Below are 17,590 nucleotides of genomic sequence, written 5' to 3' on the forward strand. Positions count from 1 at the left end.
TACTTTATTTTTTTTTTTTTGCTTCCTGGCCATTGTCTATGTTAAAATTTTTCAATACTTGTGGTAAATCAAGTGGATCATACCAATTCTACTGTTTGTCTCCATTATTCATGTTTTTTTTTATTTGTTTTGTTTTGTTTTCCTAGGTGTATTCTCTTCAATTACGTATTTTCTCGCTCTGGTCGTCGTTTTCATGCTCAGATTCCTCAATAGTAGTAAGAGAATCAAAAGCATCATACAAATATATCTTCATATTTTGCTTGTCTTCATTAATCCTCATATTTCCTTTCTTCTTCTTCTTCTTCTTCTTCTTCTTCTTCTTCTTCTTCTTCTTCTTCTTTTTCCTCTTCTCCTTCTTCTTCTCTCTCTATTTCCTTGGTGCATTCTCCATAATTGCTTTTCTTTCCCTGATCATTTTCATATTAAGATTCCCAATTATGGGCGAAATAAAACTACCATTACTGTTATCATCATTGTAACTCAAGCTATAATGATGATAATATTGAAAGGGCACGACACAGGGAGGCTCGGACCCATTCTCTTTGACAAGCGCTATCCTCTCTAAAAAGGACTATAGTAATTTTTCAAAGGCCACAGATACGACCACTCAGGTTGTCATGGGTGTCTTCACTATTCACAGGGTGCAATACTTGTTAAACTATCAAGAGAATCGTAAAATTACCCTTGGAAACCTGAATAATTTCCATTTCTGTTTGATAAAATTTGGGACACCCGGCTGAAACGTCTGAGAATACGCTCTTCAGTATTACAGGAATACATCTGGCGCAGTACATACCATACATCACTGGTTGCTTACTATACAAGACTACTGTACTTGTCCGCGCAAGCACTTATCTCCAGCGTCAGGAAACCAGGAAAACCGTGCTTATATGGCTTGTGTATCTCTGACGTCTATCATACGAGTCCCTCACGTCTCCCTCAGTTATCTACAGGCGGAGCAAGCAAGGTTACTGGGCTGCACGATCGGAGCAGTAACAGATGGCCAAATGATAGTACTGTAATAGCTGAATGCATTGCAGCAGGAATATATGTAAGATTAGTAATTTTAAATCCCGACAGTGACCCTGCCTGCCTCGACCCCTCCTGCCCTACCTGATGCTCCCTGCCTGCCGTGACAAGGATGAGGCCGAGTCTGGTGAAGAATGGGGCCAGGCTGTGCCCGGCCACCTGCATCACGCTATCTCGGCACCGGAAGGACACCACCGCCGTCACCCTCGTGGCACAGTGTTGGGGCGGAACGAGGGGGATCGGTGCCACTGCTGCCATGCCACACATTCCGGAATCACCAGGCACCGCGGCTGCACGTCCCTTCCTCCTCCTGGCCACCACGCGAAGCTTCCCTGTCCCCACGCGCGCCTCGCCTCCCTATTCCGCTTCACCACAGGAAGTCCTCTTCGTCAGTAGCCACAATCCGCCATGTTTACAATAGACAACATCCTGTCACGACCCGCGACGAAGCCCGTCAATCCCACCGCCGCGGTGACACTTCCCGGTCCCTGCAACGCCGCGCCTTTCCGCGCTCCGCCTCCGCCGTCTGCACCTTTACCGCCACCACCGCCTACCCGCACACCTCCAGATCCTCCTGAATCCTCCAGACAGTCGCCAATAATCTCCCTTTCCTCTTCACTTTCCTCCACGCCCAGAGTTTCTGGCCCACAGCATCAGGACAGCCTCCTCACAACCCCCCATGCACACGAGGGCCTCGGCACTCCCGCCACATCCTCTAATCTCCTGGTAGAAAGAACAGGAGTCCCGTTTTCCTTGGCTCACTCTTTTGCTGGAGTGCTGGGCGGCTCGCCTCACGCTGTGCCCGACTCCTCCCTGGTCTCCCTGCATTCCCCGCCATACTCCGCCTCACTGTACCAGTCCACCGATCCCTCAGGATATTCGTCTTGCTCTCAGCTCAGGTTGTGGAGCAACACTGAGGCGTGTGCAGCGCTCAGCGCAAACCCTCGGAATGCGTGCGGGTTCCCTACAGACTGCAATAAAGACAAAATCTTTAAGGCGAGTCCAAGATGGATACCTTTTCCCTCAGCCTCCGACGACCTGCCTTCTAGCTGCCAGGATCTGCCCGGCGCTGCAGTGCCGGATATTACAGACTGTAAGTCTGACTCTGTGTTTGTGAGCCCGCGATATGGAAGACTGCCCTTCGCCCTTCCTCTCTCACCCTCTCACAGCGCTGGCCTGCACAGCGACCCTCACCTGCACGTTCTTGGAGACAGCAACGGCCATCCAGACACCAGTTTTGTCCCCTACCAGACTGTCTGTGCGAGGAGCGTCTACTCTCCTTGTTGTCATGGACACAAGAAACTGCCTCCTGTCATCACCACTCCCTCAATCCGACCATCGGCCACTTTTCCAGCAAGTGTGTCCTCAGGCAGCGGTCTCCTACTCTACCCTGCCCTCGCCACGGCCAGGGGCGCCGCCACCAGCCGCTTTGTGCCTCCACCCTCCTTTCCACCTCACCAGTCCGGGCCGGCACTGGTGCCTGTCCTGTCTCAGCACCTCAAGAGGCTCGCAGCGCCCTACGACTACTCAAGCACAGGCACCCTGGACAAGTGCGAGGTGAAGGAAGACAAGACGAGGGACACCAACCTCGCAGGTCGTCAGGTCAACGCGGGGAGCGCAGAGCAGCTGCTACCTCGCGCCACCAGCCTCGCCATTCACCTGCCAACTGGTAATTTACACATACACTGTTCTGTTTTCAAATTTGAATTCACATCTTCCTTTCTATGGAAGAAAAACATAAAGTCTGTCTTTTCATTATTAATATTTGACTCAAAACAGAAGCCATCTTGTCAACGTTTTTTTTTTTTTTTTTTTTCCTTTTCTGAAGTGTTTGTGTGGAGAGGAACCACTTGTGTATCCGTGTGTCCCCGTGAGCCGCAGCACGAAAAGCCTCGCCCTCCTGGCAATGCTGCGTCCACCACCGGTCATTTTCTCTTGCCCACCTCCCCCATCTCATCAGGATTCGCTGCCCCATTGCCGCCTCTATAGTCTGTAATCTAGTACATCCCACACACGCGAGTAACAAAACCCACCCCGCTTTCCACCCCTCCTGCAGGACTCATTTCTTTCAACAACTGTGTCCTCCCCGTCCGACTACTGGACAGTTAGGACCCGCCTTTTCCTACAGCAATGTCCCAACCGCCCACAGGTCTGGTGCAGCTCGCGGGGACCGGGCGTAATCGGCGCCGTGGGGGGCAGGTAAGGTTCACGGTGCAGCAAACCCGCCAGCTGGAGAGATGGTTCTCGCGGCACAAGTACATCACACCGGCTCAGAGGAAGACCATCGCCAGGGAACTGAGCCTACACGAGAAGCAGGTGAGGTGGCGACCACTGGTGGGGCGACTCTTGTTATTGCCTGTGTCACTTGAGTTCCTAGTCCTGTTGGATTGTTAGTACGTGTCAATTGTGTTCCTAGTCCCTGTGCCAACTGTGTTGTTAGTGCCTGTGTCAGCTGTGTTCCTGGTCCCTGTGATTACAGTATTGTTAGTGCCTGCATCAGCTGGGTTCTCTTTGCGGCCTCACTACTGTTAGGAGTCTACACAAGCACAAGGCAAGTGACGCTTTGTGGCCGCGCCTCTCTCAGCTTGCAGGAAAAAGATGGGGAGTCAATCAACATGCAAATGCAGGGAATGAAGTTAAAATAACATGCAGAGAGAGAGAGAGAGAGAGAGAGAGAGAGAGAGAGAGAGAGAAGGATTGTATAACATAAAAAAAAACAAGACGTTCAGTAAAAAATACTATTGATAAGTAAATAAATCAATAAACAGATAAATAAATAAATAAATGCATGAACAATGAAGGTACGTAAATAAGGTTGGAGGTTAGGAGGTTGGAGTGGAGTAGCGCATGAACGCAGCGTTCCCCTCCGTCTCTCCAGAAGCTGCTTCCTCCCCAGGTGATGACGTGGTTCCAGAACAAGCGAGCCAAGTCCAAGAAGAGAACGGCGGCGTGTGAGGCGACGGCAACTCCTCCCACCCACACCTACACCAACACCATCGCCCCCGCGACACCGCCCACGCCCCCAACGACCTCCACGGCTCCCACAACCACTTCCTGCACATCTCCACCACCACCACCACCACCACCCCCACTAGCACCATACTACCACACCATCACATCACCACATCACGGTACTTCTTCCTACACCGTCCAGCACCCCTCACCACCACACCACCTCACCACTGCCTGCACGTCAAGCTATGCTGCACCTCTGCCACGCGCCACACGACCACACACCACCCTTACTGGACCACCGCCACCACCACAGACACAGGCGTCACGTTAGAATGAAGTGGAGTTTCAAAAAATACATTAGAATGAAATGAATATTCCAAAAATACGATAAAGTGAAGTGAAAGTTTCAAATTAAGTTAGAATGAAGATTGAAAAAAAATACTTTTGAATGAATACTTTGTAATGAAGTGGAGGTTCAAAAATACGTTAGAATTAAGTGGAGATTAAAAAAGATACGATAGTGTGAAGTGGTTCCAACTTAAGTTATGATGAAGTAAGGATTAAAAAATACGTTAGAATGAAACAAAAGATTTAAAAAATACGACAGGATGAAGTGGAGGTTAAAAAATAAGTAGTAATGTCTCCACCTGTCTGAGTGTAAGCCGTCACCATGGCAACACTCGGGAGCAATGCTGTAATAATGACTTCAGGCAAAATAATGATGTGTAAACGTCAAAAATAATGAAATGCAAAATTGATGTTTTTTTTTTATGTGAGGGAATTCTGATCTAGACCAACAAAAGTTAACAAAAAAATAAAAATAAATAAAAAATAAATAAATAATAATAATAATAATAATAATAATAATAATAATAATAATAATAATAATAATAATAATAATAATAACAAAGAGAGGCCCACTGAAGGAGTTCTCAAAAAGTGTAGTCGAAAAGGTTATCCAAAATTTGAGGATAAGTCTCTTGCTTGTGTAGTTATAATTTTGTCCTTCTCTATTTCTGCCACTTTGTTGTCCCCTCTCCTCTCTCCCCTCTTCCTCGCTGCTACTCTGTCAGCCAGTGTTAGTAAGACAGTGTGTGCGTTAAATAAACCTTTACTCTCACCACTAGTGCTACTTGTGTTATCATCTACAGAGAAGACAAAACAGAAACGAATGTTAATAATTACACAACACGCGGCACTCTGACAAAAGAGGTTATGTGGTATAGTGAAGGTCAGGGTTTTATGATTTTACTACTCCCCTCCACCACTACTACCACCACCACCACCACCACCACCACCACTATCACCACTCTACACCCTGCTACACTTAGCCAGACAGTGCCCGCATCTCCCAGTCCCAGCGAGGAGGCGGGGCGGTGACTCTTCAGTTCTCCACTTCAGTCTCGAACAGCAGCGTGGCGTCGTCAGGGCGGGAGGCTCCTTCAGCTCCTTCCCCTGCGAGGTGGTGTTCCGTAGGGTCGATCTCACTGCCGTCATGGGAGGTGGCCGGGGAGGAGGCTCTTACGTCCACGCCACCAGCAGCTCCCTCCTCGCCGCAGCCCTGAAAGCACCCACTGCGTTACAATACTGAAGTGTGACAAGGAGACAGACCCACAGAGAAGCTTCCTACCACCTCTCCTGGCTCATCCATTCTATTAGTCCCATGGAAGTTGTGATAAGAAGACAGACTGACACACGGAGAAACTTTCCACCCACTCACCTGACTTCCTAAGCCGCCCTTAAAGCCTCCAGTATATCATAAGGAGAAGACCGACCGACCGAAATTCTTCCCACCCACTCTCCTCACTCCTCAACCCTCTTACTGCTATACCGTCCGTCGTCAGCCTCCCTAACACCGTAAGACTTGTTTGCATGGAGAAATAAGAGAGGAAAGAAGGAAAACTGATGGTTAATTTTGTTTTTTTACGCTACAGAGATATTTACGAGAGCTTAGCATAACAATAGTGCCCTAAAAAGTTATAGGTATTGGAGGGGCGAGCTTGTAGGAAAGTTGCACCACATATTCAGATGCAGTGGTAGACGGTAAGATAATAGATTAATAAATAGATGGATTACGTAATATGATAAGTAGAAAAAAATATATATATAGCAAAAATAGATTAGTAAGACAGAAATAAGTAAAAAATAGTCCATTATCGCACGAGGGTTTAGTGCTGTAGTGAGTAAAGTCTAATCTTGCAAAGGAAGATTAGACAAATTCATGGACAGGGATTGTAAGTGGACGTAAGGTGCCTGCGACTTGAACTACCTCGAAAGTGAAGCATCAAGACGCCTAAAAAATAGTAATAACAATAAAGTAATAATAATGATAATAATAATAATCACCCCTTTAAATTTCTCTATTTCTTTTTTTTTTCTTTTTTTTTTGGGGGGGGAGAGACCGGCATAATGTTTTATTTCTATGTATTTACTTATCTATTCATTTATTTTATTTCTTGTATATTTACCTATTTATTTAGTTAGTCGGTTATTCATTTATCCATTTTTTAATCTTGTTTTGTATTTTTATCTGATTTACTTGTCTATTTAGGTATTTATATACTTATTTATATTTCGTGTTATTCATTCTATTTTATTCTTTTTTTTTTCCTCGTCCGGTCTCAACAGCATAACAGCAACAATTTTACATAAGAACCAACATGTAAGAACTGAAGTGGCTTGCTGCACCTTCCCCTTATGTTCTTAACTTCCTATGATAAGGCGTATGTGTGTGTCTTAGTGAGTGCTGCCTTGCATAACACCTGTGTGATGTACCCGCAGTGCACCTCGCTAATAAAAGATAAGCCCGGTAATTACAGTCATGATTTATCACAACAATGAAGTTTGCGGCGATAAGGATAAACATTCGAAGAAGAAGGAAAAAAAAAAACACACGGATAAGTCAAGGAGGTAACATTATGTCATTAAATCATTCATGGCAGGTAATATTAAAAGTCATACTCCCTTTATGGATGGTACATACGTTTAGAGTCAGTACGAGATGTTGTTGTTATTGTTGAAAGTAGTAGTAGTAGTAGTAGTAGTAGTAGTAGTAGTAGTAGTAGTAGTAGTAGTAGTAGTAGTAGTAGTAGTAGTAGCAGTAGTAGTAGTAGTAACAATAGCAGAAGAAGAAGCAGCAGCAGTCGCAGTAGTACAGTTAAAGTAGTAGTAGTAGTAGTAGTAGTAGTAGAAGCAATAATATCAGAAGCACCAGCAGCAACAGTCGCAGTAGTAACAGCACCAGTGAGAGACATAACCCACAACCTAACTAAGAAACAAAAGCAAAACACCACAGGCTCAACACGAACATTAGAACATTCACAAAGGGAGAAGAAACCTGAGACTCTCGTGAACTAGTCATACACCTTCCCACAAGGACGTGTTAATTAAGGTGACTAATCCGTGGTGTCCCGAGGGCGTCACGAAGGCTGACTGATCGGGGCCTCCAAATACGTTATCTCACCGCGATCACGACTTGTCAAGGCTATCAGTGTTCGTTAATAGAGCGATTTGCTGCTGATGAACCCCGCCCGCCTGTTCATCCACCCAAACAGAGAGAGAGAGAGAGAGAGAGAGAGAGAGAGAGAGAGAGAGAGAGACTGACTGACTGACGGACACACTGACAGACAAAAAAAAACAGATACAGACTGACAGGCAAACATAATGACAGACAGACAGACAGACAGAAATAGACAAACAGACAAAAACACACAGACATACAGCCAGACAACCACTTCTAACCTTAGTAGTGAAGTATGATTAAAAAAAAAGAGAATTAATAAATAAAAGACTTTATCACTGAATCGGAGGCAGCGAGGAGGGGAAATGTAAGGGCGGAGGGAAAAAAAAAAAAAAAACAAGGGGAGGAAGCGAATGGAGGAGGAGGAGGAGGGAGAGATTAAGGGAGGGTACATAGGAAGGGGCGGGGAGGAGGGAGGCTGCAGTAACATAATCCCTGAGCAAGACGCTTATCACACACACACACACACACACAGAGTTACCTAACCGGAGAATAACAAGCGGCAGTAATACGTAATGTAACATCTACTCTTAATGACCACCACTTACCGTTTATAGTGCATCTTTTTTTTTTTTTATGTCCTGGGCAGCGAAAATATAGAAACTCGTGGAAAGTTACGTTAAAATTAAATATGACGTGGCACCTTGTTTTTACTTTCCTGGTTTTAGAAAACTTAGAGGCAATATGTGGTTATGTATGCGTGTTTGTATTCATGTGTGTATATATGTATGTATAAGTGTTATGTAAATAAAGCAAAATTACAGTAAAAACAAGTAAGACACCGCAACTTGCCTTTTATTTCCGAGTTTAGATGTTGTGGTAATATGTGGTTATGTATATATGTATGTATGTATGTATGTATACAAGTCACATTACAATGAATATACACAATTAACATTCTCGGGCATTCACACACCATTCTTGGCAACCATTCATAAGAACATAAGAACATAAGAAATAGGGGAGGCTGCAAGAAGCGACCAGGCTTACACGTGGCAGTCCCTGTATGAAATATACCTACCTATTTCCATCTGCTATCCCCATCCATAAACTTGTCTAATCTTCTCTTAAAGCTCTCTAGTGTCCTAGCACGAACAACATGATTACTGAGTCCGTTCCACTTATCTACCACTCTATTTGAGAACCAATTTTTTCCTATCTCCTTCATAAACCTAAATTTTTCAAGCTTGAACCCGTTATTTCTTGTTCTATCCTGGTTGCTGATCCTAAGAATTTTGCTTACATCCCCCTTTTTATAACCCTTACACCACTTAAAAACTTCTGTCAGGTCCCCTCTTGACCTACGTCTCTCTAGAGAATGTAAATTTAACAGTTTCATCCTCGCCTCGTAAGGAATACTCCTCATCCCCTGTATCCTTTTAGTCATTCTCCTCTGTACTGATTCTAATAGACCTATATCCTTCCTGTAATGTGGGGACCAGAACTGCACAGCGTAGTCTAGATGAGGTCTGACCAGCGCTAAGTATAACTTTAATATTACTTCCGGCCTTCTACTTTTAACACTCCTAAAAATGAATCTTAGTACCATATTTGCCCTGTTTCTGGCTTCTATGCATTGTTTCCCTAGACGGAGTTCAGAGCTAACTATAACTCCTAAATCTTTCTCGTACCCTGTACCTACCAGAGTTTGGTTGTTTAATGTGTACTCGTGACGCGTCTCACTTTCCTCCGTCAGTAAGGTGTCGGCGCGCCCTCTCTCATATAATGGCGGCCGCATCGTGGTCCCGCACCCTGCACCTGGGGAGCCTGTACCTAGCGTCCCATACCTCCTGTCACCCTAGCCTGTCAGTATGTCTGTCCTGGCCGGCTGTGTGTACTATGAGAAGGGAGGGAAGCAGGAAGAAAGGAAGAGGAGGGGAGGAAGAGGAGGAGGAGGAGGAGGAGGAGGAGGAGGAGGAGGAGGAGGAGGAGGAGGAGGAGGAGGAGGAGGAGGAGCACATAGTAAGGAATTAGAAATCACATGACGGATGAATTGGATAAACTGGAGACAATTAAGAAGTAACCGATGAGAAGCACGAAAAAGGAGGAGGAGGAGGAGGAGGATCGTAAGAAGTCAGGAATCACATGATGGAAGCAAGAAGGAAAACCTGCATGTATTTAAGAAGTAACTGATGGTCCGTCGCTCCGTGATAAAATTAATTGCAGTGATAAATATAGAAAAAAGAAAAAAGAACTTCTTATCAGCTCAACTACTGTGAGGTTCAGGGAATGGCTGAGCATTACAACGAGGAGGAGGAGAAGGAGGAGGAGGAACACCAAGTATCGGCACTCCATCACTGATAGCAAGTGTCACCAGCACCACCACTAACACCGATACCGAGCCACCACGATAACAGGCGAGGCGAGAACGAAGTACCGCCTTGAGTGACGAGTGACAACACAGACACCCTCCACACCTCCCCGCCCCCCCCCATGCACACCTGAACGTGATTGATGGCCGCCTCATTAATTACAGGCCGCCAGGTGTTTATTTCATCGTGACCTGCGAGGAAGGGAGGGGGACCACGAGTCACACCAAGCTTAGGTCATCTGTATTACGTTATTAATGCACCCAGAATTTCATCAGTCTGGAGTGAATTAGGTTGTTAGGTTAGGTTAGGTTTGGTAAGGTAAGGTTAAGTTATGTTAGATTACGTTAGGTTAGTTCACGGAGCCGCTGATAACACAAGGATAAAGTAATGAATGAATCTCACTAGGCACGATCTCCAAGTCAGTTTAGATCACCATTCATGCCAGACGTTTTGGCTTCTCTTTCATCTCGACTTGTTGGAACTCTAGTGGAAGTTACTGAGAGTTTTCAAGGGTGTTTTTTTTTTTTTTTTTATATTGTTGCAACGATAATCTAACAAGAATTCTGCATCATCTGTGGGAAAAGGACCACTGAGATTCCAGTTTATAATGCCTGTGGTCTGAATGCAGTGTTCATCGAAGCCCGAAGCATTTCAGAATACAAGGGTTGCTTTGGTGACGCTTCAACATCAATGAAAAAACAACACACGATAATCCACCTGATCGTGTCTGTGGTCTTTGAAAACAGTGCTCATCAAAACCCGAAGCGTTTCAGAATACGGGTGGTTGGTTTGGTGTCTCCGGGCCAGTCTAACCTCGACTCTAGTGGAAGCTACTGGCGTTTTCAAGGGTGTTTTCATGGTTCTAGCGATAGTCTAACAAGATTTTGCATCACTAGTGGATCCAAAGCTATTCAGAATACGGGGGATTGGTTCGGTGTCTTCGGCTCTGTCTAATCTCGACTCTAGTGGAAGTTCTTGGCGTTTTCAAGATGTTTTCGTGGTTCCAGTGATAGTTTAACAAGATTCTGCATCATCAGTGGACCCAGAGCGTTTCAAAATACTGGTTGGTTTGGCGTCTCGTTAATTAGGCAGCCGCGGGCGATAGTGGCCGCGTTGCTTGGGCTAAAAAGGTTAACCCGGCGCGTTATCACTGTTTATAAGCAGCAGTTGCCCGCGTCCCTGGCTCGCCGCTTATCAATTAACACGGAAGCCCCGGATCAGCGACGTGCACTAAGAGGCTGGTTCCAGATTTACTGCCATTAACGGTGCATTCAGTTATTCATTGGTCGATTCATTAATTATCTGTTTCATCCATTCACTATCCATTGTTATTAATTACTTGCATTATCATTATTTATATTTTTAAACCTGACTAAATGCTACGCTGAAACTTTAGATGTATTCTCGTAAAAGTGATGGTTGTAGTTGTAATAGTAGTACTGGTAGTAGAAGTAAAGAAGAAGAAGAAGAAGAAGTATAATAACAATAGCAGCAGTAACGATAGCAGTAGTAGCAACAGTAGAGATCCCAAAATAAAAACAATAATAAATAGATAAATAAACTCGCCCTCCCTTAGAGGTGTCAAAGACTTGCAGGCGAGGGAATGAACAGACACTGGCAAGGAAGATCAGCGTTCAGTCAGTGTTCACAAGGCCAGCATTAACAGACTAGCCCTCCTCTCTTGCTTGCCTCCTGCCATCCCTCCTTCGCCCAACCACTCGCAGATCCAAGTGAAGTTATCCCTCTTATCTGCCCCACTCGATCCCAACAAGGATTCTGGATGCTATCACTTTTATCAGCGTGTTAGCGAAGAGTGAAGGGAGACTACTGCAGGAGTGAGGGAGCGGGGAGACGGCATGAGTACAGCTGCCTGGTGACTCATGGATCTTAAAACCTCACCAAGCACTGAGATTTACAACGATTACGGCGTTATGTGCTTCTCTCCACGTCTCTCTTGATCTGTGAGGCGTCAGGAGGAGGGATGAGGATTATGGAAATCACCTTAGCCTACTTATTCCGGGACTATTTCTGGGTAAAATATGATGTTTTTTTTTAAATCGTGATCTACACAACGAAGGGATCGGATGTGAAATTAAAGTACTTTAATAAACACCAAGACAATCTAGTAAATACATTGACAAATAAAAAAAAAGAGAGAATATACAATGATATAGATGTATTTCATTCATAAAATCTTGAGTTTGGAAAAAAAAAAGAGGAAGAACGACATGAATACGATGAAAGGAGAGTTTTTCATTCATAGCATCTTAGTTAAAAAAAAAATAAATAAATAAGTAATAGTAATTCCTCGCAATATTTGACCAGTGACGTGCTAGTGTTAGTAATTCCCTCCTGACGTATGCTACAAGACAGCAGCGAGTGGAGGCGGTGGGAAGTCCCTATATTAACAATGAAATAAAAGTTCGCTCATAATATTGACTAGTGACGTTAGCAGTTCTCTCCTGCCACTCCAAACAAGAGGATGGTGAGCGACGGCGGTAGGAAGGCCCCGTAACAACTAAGCGGCCCTCGTGATAGCCGACGGTGACTTCCTCCCAGGTGACACGGCCAAAAAGGATGCGCTAATTGGAGTGTTTACTGTATAGTCTCGCTGGATAACTCCCTTTATCTGCCACGTTATTATGCTCTCCAACGGGAAGTGTAATAATAGTGATGATGGTGATGATGATGTAAAAATAACAATAAACCTTACAAACATCCGAACATCAAGTTAATGAAATACCTACTTTTTTTTTTAGTAGATAACAAAAAAGAAACACACACACACACACACAAAATGAAAAATGAGGGCAGATAGTCAGCCAGCCATCCAGTCAACCAGACAGCCAGCCAGCCAACCAGTCAACAAACCAACCAGCAAAAGAGCCAGTCAAACAGCCAGCCAGCCAGCCAGCCAACCAACCAGCAAGCCAACCAGCCAACCAATCAGCAATCCAGCCAGCCAACCAATCAGCAAGCCAACCAGCCAACCAGTCAGCAATCCAGCCAGCCAACCAATCAGCAATCCAGCCAGCCAACCAATTAGCAAGCCATCCAGCCACCGAGCCACCCAGCCAACTACCTAGCCACCCAGTAAGCGATATAGCCATTCAGCCTGTCAGTCATCTAACCATTCTCTCTTGTTTGCTACTGACAATGATACACGTACACACAAAAAAAAAAAAAAAAAAAATTACTAAATCAATATATCAAAATATCAAAAAAAGAGTATCTTATCGCACACAAAATTACGCTAAACGTTTTATCAACTTCCTCCCTTAATTGAACGCCGCCGCTGACAAGCCAGGCAGCTCCCGGGTATTGTACGTGATTGCAAACACCACAAGCTGCTCTCCCGCTTGTTTTCTCGCCCCTTACATATAGACAAGCGCCTCTCTTCTTTCACTTGTTTGCCCTCCGTTGCGTTAAAGACTTATTTTCTTCCCTTTCACTTATTAGAGGTAATAAGATCAATGCTTCTTTCACTTCTTTGTCCTTTGTTGCGCAAAATGAAACAAGTAATGACGCTTTCTCGCCCCTTACTTATTACAGACAAGCTTCTCTCTTCTCTACCACTCGTTGCGCAAAATGAAGTACGCAGTTGCTTGTTTTCTCTTCCGTTACAATCTCTTCATTTCTTTGTCTTTCGTTGCGCTAAATGGAATTGGCAATGTACTGACTTCTGGCTTATTCATTTGTACTTTGATTTATGAAGCGAAGTCTTTTTTTTTTTTTTTTAAAGAAGCGAAATTTATCTGTATTTTATGAAACGGAATTTATCTGCATTTTACTTTATGAAGCTTTTTTTTTCACCTTATGAAGTGAAGCCTATTCTGTTTTCTATTTTACGAAGCGAAATTTACTTGTATTTCACTTTAAGAAACGGAATCTTTTTCCTTTTTTTTTTTCTTTTTTTTATGAGTATTTTATGAAGCGAAGTTTCTCAGCATTTTAGTTTGTGAAGCGAAGTTAATTTGTATTTAACTTAACGAAGCGGACTTAGTGAGACTAGTTGTCATTTATTGATCTTCTTATGTCAATCTTTTGTCAGTCAGATTATATTAAGCGATCTTTACCGGCTCATCTTTCCGTCACTGATTATCTTTAGAAAGTAATGCCCGACTGTAAAACAATGGTCTATCTTATTTACTTGTATCTTTCATTAATATATTTGATTATGCGGTAAGTGTCTTTATCTCTCCTTAGTTTTAGCGATTATATTCTACTTTTTTTTTTTTTCTACAAACGAAGGGTCAATTATATATTTGCATATTTTGAAGCATATATGAGCATGTGCCAAGTAAGAGTATTTGACTGTAACTATGGTACGAGAGAGAGAGAGAGAGAGAGAGAGAGAGAGAGAGAGAGAGAGAGAGAGAGAGAGAGAGAGAGAGAGAGAGAGAGTTCTTATCTCCAGGTAAAAGAACGCATGTGATATATATCAACTCAGCTCACGCCTCCACATCTCCTCCCTCCTCCCCCACCTGCGCTATCTCGCCTCAACAGCTTAATTAAATGTCGCCACACTCCCGCCACCATTCCCTCAGATGTAACAGAAAGAATGAATAATGACGATGATAACTGTGATAATACAAAATAATACACTAGCGCACATTACTCCTGACTGGCTGTGTGTGTGTGGGTGTGTGTGTGTGGTGTTAGGCAATATACGAGAATTAACAGCCACTTATTTTTCACTACTACACCCTACTAAATGTTCCCATCCTGTCCCCAGCCTGCACCTTGCCACGTATCACCCTGACCACCTTGCCACCTCTGCCTTACCTGAGCTTGGACTTTCCTCCACTTGGCGCGTCTGTTCTGGAACCAAGTCTTCACCTGCAGGAGATCAAAACGTAATATTAAGCGGCAGTCACGCTAAACATAACATTGACAGTATCCCAAAGCAAGACAATACGGGGTCGCTTCACCAGTGGTCGCCGCCTCACCTGCTTCTCGTGTAGGCTCAGTTCCCTGGCGATGGTCTTCCTCTGGGCGGGTGTGATGTACTTGTGCCGCACGAACCACGTCTCCAGCTGGCGGGTTTGCTGCGTCGTGAACCTCACCTGACCCCCGCGGCGCCGCGTACGGCCGCTTCCCACGGAGTTCACCAGACCTGTAGGGGTTGAGGACGCTGCTATAGGACAGTTGTGACTATCTACTGGGCGGTCGACGAGGATATTGTCATGGGTAAGGATGGATAATAATCCCACCTGCCCACAGGAAACAACTGCTCAGTGGACAGTGGGGTATCACTGTGGTCCACTAAGTTACAACTGACCTGTAAGAAGAAAGATTAAGTAACTGTTCTGCGCGTGAGTGGCAATGGCACAGTTATGGGAAGGGAATTAATAAAGCTTCTTGTTAATAGATTTAAAGTGCAAGGGTCCTGTTGATGCCGGCAACACTAAGACACGATGAGGTTATACGCGTGTGGTGTGGGAGGGCGGCGTGGACTCTGCCGAGGGGACGGTTTGAGTGCCCAGTGGCCAGCAATGTTGTGACAGCTTTGTTTGCCTGTGAGCAGCGCGGCATCGATGTAGATGAACTTTAACTGGCCGTGGGTAATTACAACATCGGTAACGTGGCAGTCCCTCTGGAAACAAGACCCGAGCAGCATGTGCTGACTCAATGCAGCCTCACAATCCGACCAACAAGCAAAACTCTCCACCTAACTAACCCAAACGCAGCTTCCTCCAAACTTTATGTGCAGTCAAGAGAACAATACACCATATTCACGTGATTCAGAAACAAATTACATCAGCAAGTGTTGACACGGTTCTACCAAGGAGCCAAGTCACAGCGTTCCCGCAAAGAACCAACACACTAACACACTTGTAACCAAGCACACACAACACACGGAAGCTTCAACTTAACCTGCATAACAGAAATCACGAAGAACAGAAAAGAGACAGTCACCTGAGTCGTATCCCTGGAAGGAGAGAGGCAGGAGGGAGCGCGGCCCGCCCAGGTGGTAGTGAGCCTCCATGTACTGACGAAGCATCAGCCCATACACGCCTCCCTCCAGCCCAGCGTAACCCAGGTCAGGCCGCAGTCCAAAGGCCTCCAATGGGGGGGTGTCGCGGAGAGGCAGGTTGAGGTGGGGACGCAGGGGCACAGGACAGGCCAGGCGGTGCATGTCCTCGGCACGGCCATCCCGCCCCGTTTGTGTCTCCTCCTCGTCGTCTGTCGTGAGGGAGTCTGTCCTAGCGTCTCTGTGGTGAGGCACCTTATACCTGTGGTTCGCAGTGAGGTGGTGGCTTGTCTCGAGAGGACCATCGGCCAGCGGAGTGGGCCTCCACAGAGGGCTGTGGGGCGTGGTGGAGAGGAGAGTGGGGGAGGGGGTTGCGGGCGGCGAAGACGAGGAGCCGCGGGACAGGATTTGATCTATGGTGTATCTTGTCACCATAATTGAGGATCAGTACGTTCCCGACGGAACGCAGAGCAGCGATGCGAGGCTCCTACTTCACCTTGGATATGAGCACCGACGCACGTGAACTGTTTTCCTCCCCACGCATTCCCAATGCACTAATTGGCTGATCACGATTGCCTTGGGCGAAGTATGTTTCAGCTGGCGACCTGAGAATACAAGATAGTCCTCACTGATATTACGACGAGGTAGTAGTGTGTAAACATCCGTAAAATGTGAACTCTTCCTGAGACCACTTGGGCGTGGCGGTCCTGTGATAAACAAGCAGTCGCGAGTGACTAGCAGGGACAGTCTTGGGGTTCATCAGGCGAGGCAGTGATTGCTGCATTTCAGGGAAGTGGCTTCCTCATCCGGGTGCCGTGCAGCGTTTAATTCCTCCAACCCTTCAGCACTCAGGTGGCAGGAAAACATATGGAGCAGAGGGGCAGCTTTGTCTCATAAAGTCCGTCACTCAACAGCACGACACATCCAGACTATGAGAACCAGGCAGCTCCAGGGCATGGCGGGCACTGCTCGCCCGGCGAACACGGCAACTCGTCTTATCGCGGAGTACGTGTCGGCGTCAAGCTCTTGTTGCATTCCTGGGACCGCTAATCTGCTGCTCACTCTCTACTCAACCACTTAGACACTTGTTAATGTCCTCTACTGCCATCAGTGTTTCAGGCAGCCTGAGCCACCGCCTGTCAGGTGGTCAGGCTATACTACTGGCTCACTTTTGGTTCCGGTTTAACGCTGCTCCAGCTCTGCTGATGCCTCCACGAAATCTCGGAATTATCTACTGAATCTTTAAAATATTTTCATTGACAGCCTCCCAAAGTTAGTTGACAGTGCATGGAACATGTAATATTTTATGTTTTAAATAAAATTCTGAGATCGTAATAGTCACCGGTGAAGTTTTTACTACAGCTATACTGAAGTTTGATACGGAGGCTGAAAAACTATTTGCAATAGGATATCGGCAAGGGACATATATTCATAATTGCCTGCCTGACCTCTGCACACACATCACACACACCCATTGGAACTTCTGTACACTGAGTTATCTTAGCCACAGCCACAGAGGCTTGTCCCAGCAACTCTTAGGGAGCCTCCCGCCACCTGCCACTACCCGCCTCAACATGGAGAGTTCGCTATTCGTGACTTCAAATCCAAGACGGAGTAGTGACCCTCCACCTCGCAACGCGCAGCCGCTACGCTACACCACACCACCACGTGAACAACTGTTAATGCCACGCACACTGGAAGACTATGTGGCATAAACAACCATTATGAATATTTACGGAAAAATTTAAAAATTACGATATTACTAGATTACTAGATTACACACACACACACACACACACA

The 17,590-nt window shown here is 45.5% G+C and overlaps 2 protein-coding genes across 2 annotated transcripts; one reads left to right on the forward strand and one right to left on the reverse strand.

Annotated features, from left to right (window-relative positions):
• The first annotated feature begins 1,437 nt into the window (after positions 1-1,437).
• LOC135111891 (nascent polypeptide-associated complex subunit alpha, muscle-specific form-like) lies at positions 1,438-4,765 on the forward strand. The gene is made up of 3 exons (XM_064025588.1): positions 1,438-2,698; positions 3,179-3,345; positions 3,926-4,765. Exons 1-3 carry the CDS (start codon positions 1,438-1,440, stop codon positions 4,313-4,315), a joined length of 1,818 nt encoding a protein of 605 aa, XP_063881658.1. The 3' UTR covers positions 4,316-4,765.
• A 315-nt stretch (positions 4,766-5,080) lies between these two features.
• LOC135111390 (homeobox protein BarH-like 1b) lies at positions 5,081-17,568 on the reverse strand. Its single transcript, XM_064024624.1, has 4 exons — positions 15,736-17,568; positions 14,766-14,932; positions 14,602-14,655; positions 5,081-5,545 (listed from the first exon to the last, which is right to left on the reverse strand). Exons 1-4 carry the CDS (start codon positions 16,223-16,225, stop codon positions 5,369-5,371), a joined length of 888 nt encoding a protein of 295 aa, XP_063880694.1. The 5' UTR covers positions 16,226-17,568; the 3' UTR covers positions 5,081-5,368.
• Positions 17,569-17,590: the final 22 nt, after the last annotated feature.

This window comes from Scylla paramamosain, chromosome 22, assembly GCF_035594125.1.
Source record: "Scylla paramamosain isolate STU-SP2022 chromosome 22, ASM3559412v1, whole genome shotgun sequence".
Lineage (NCBI taxonomy): Eukaryota > Metazoa > Arthropoda > Malacostraca > Decapoda > Portunidae > Scylla > Scylla paramamosain.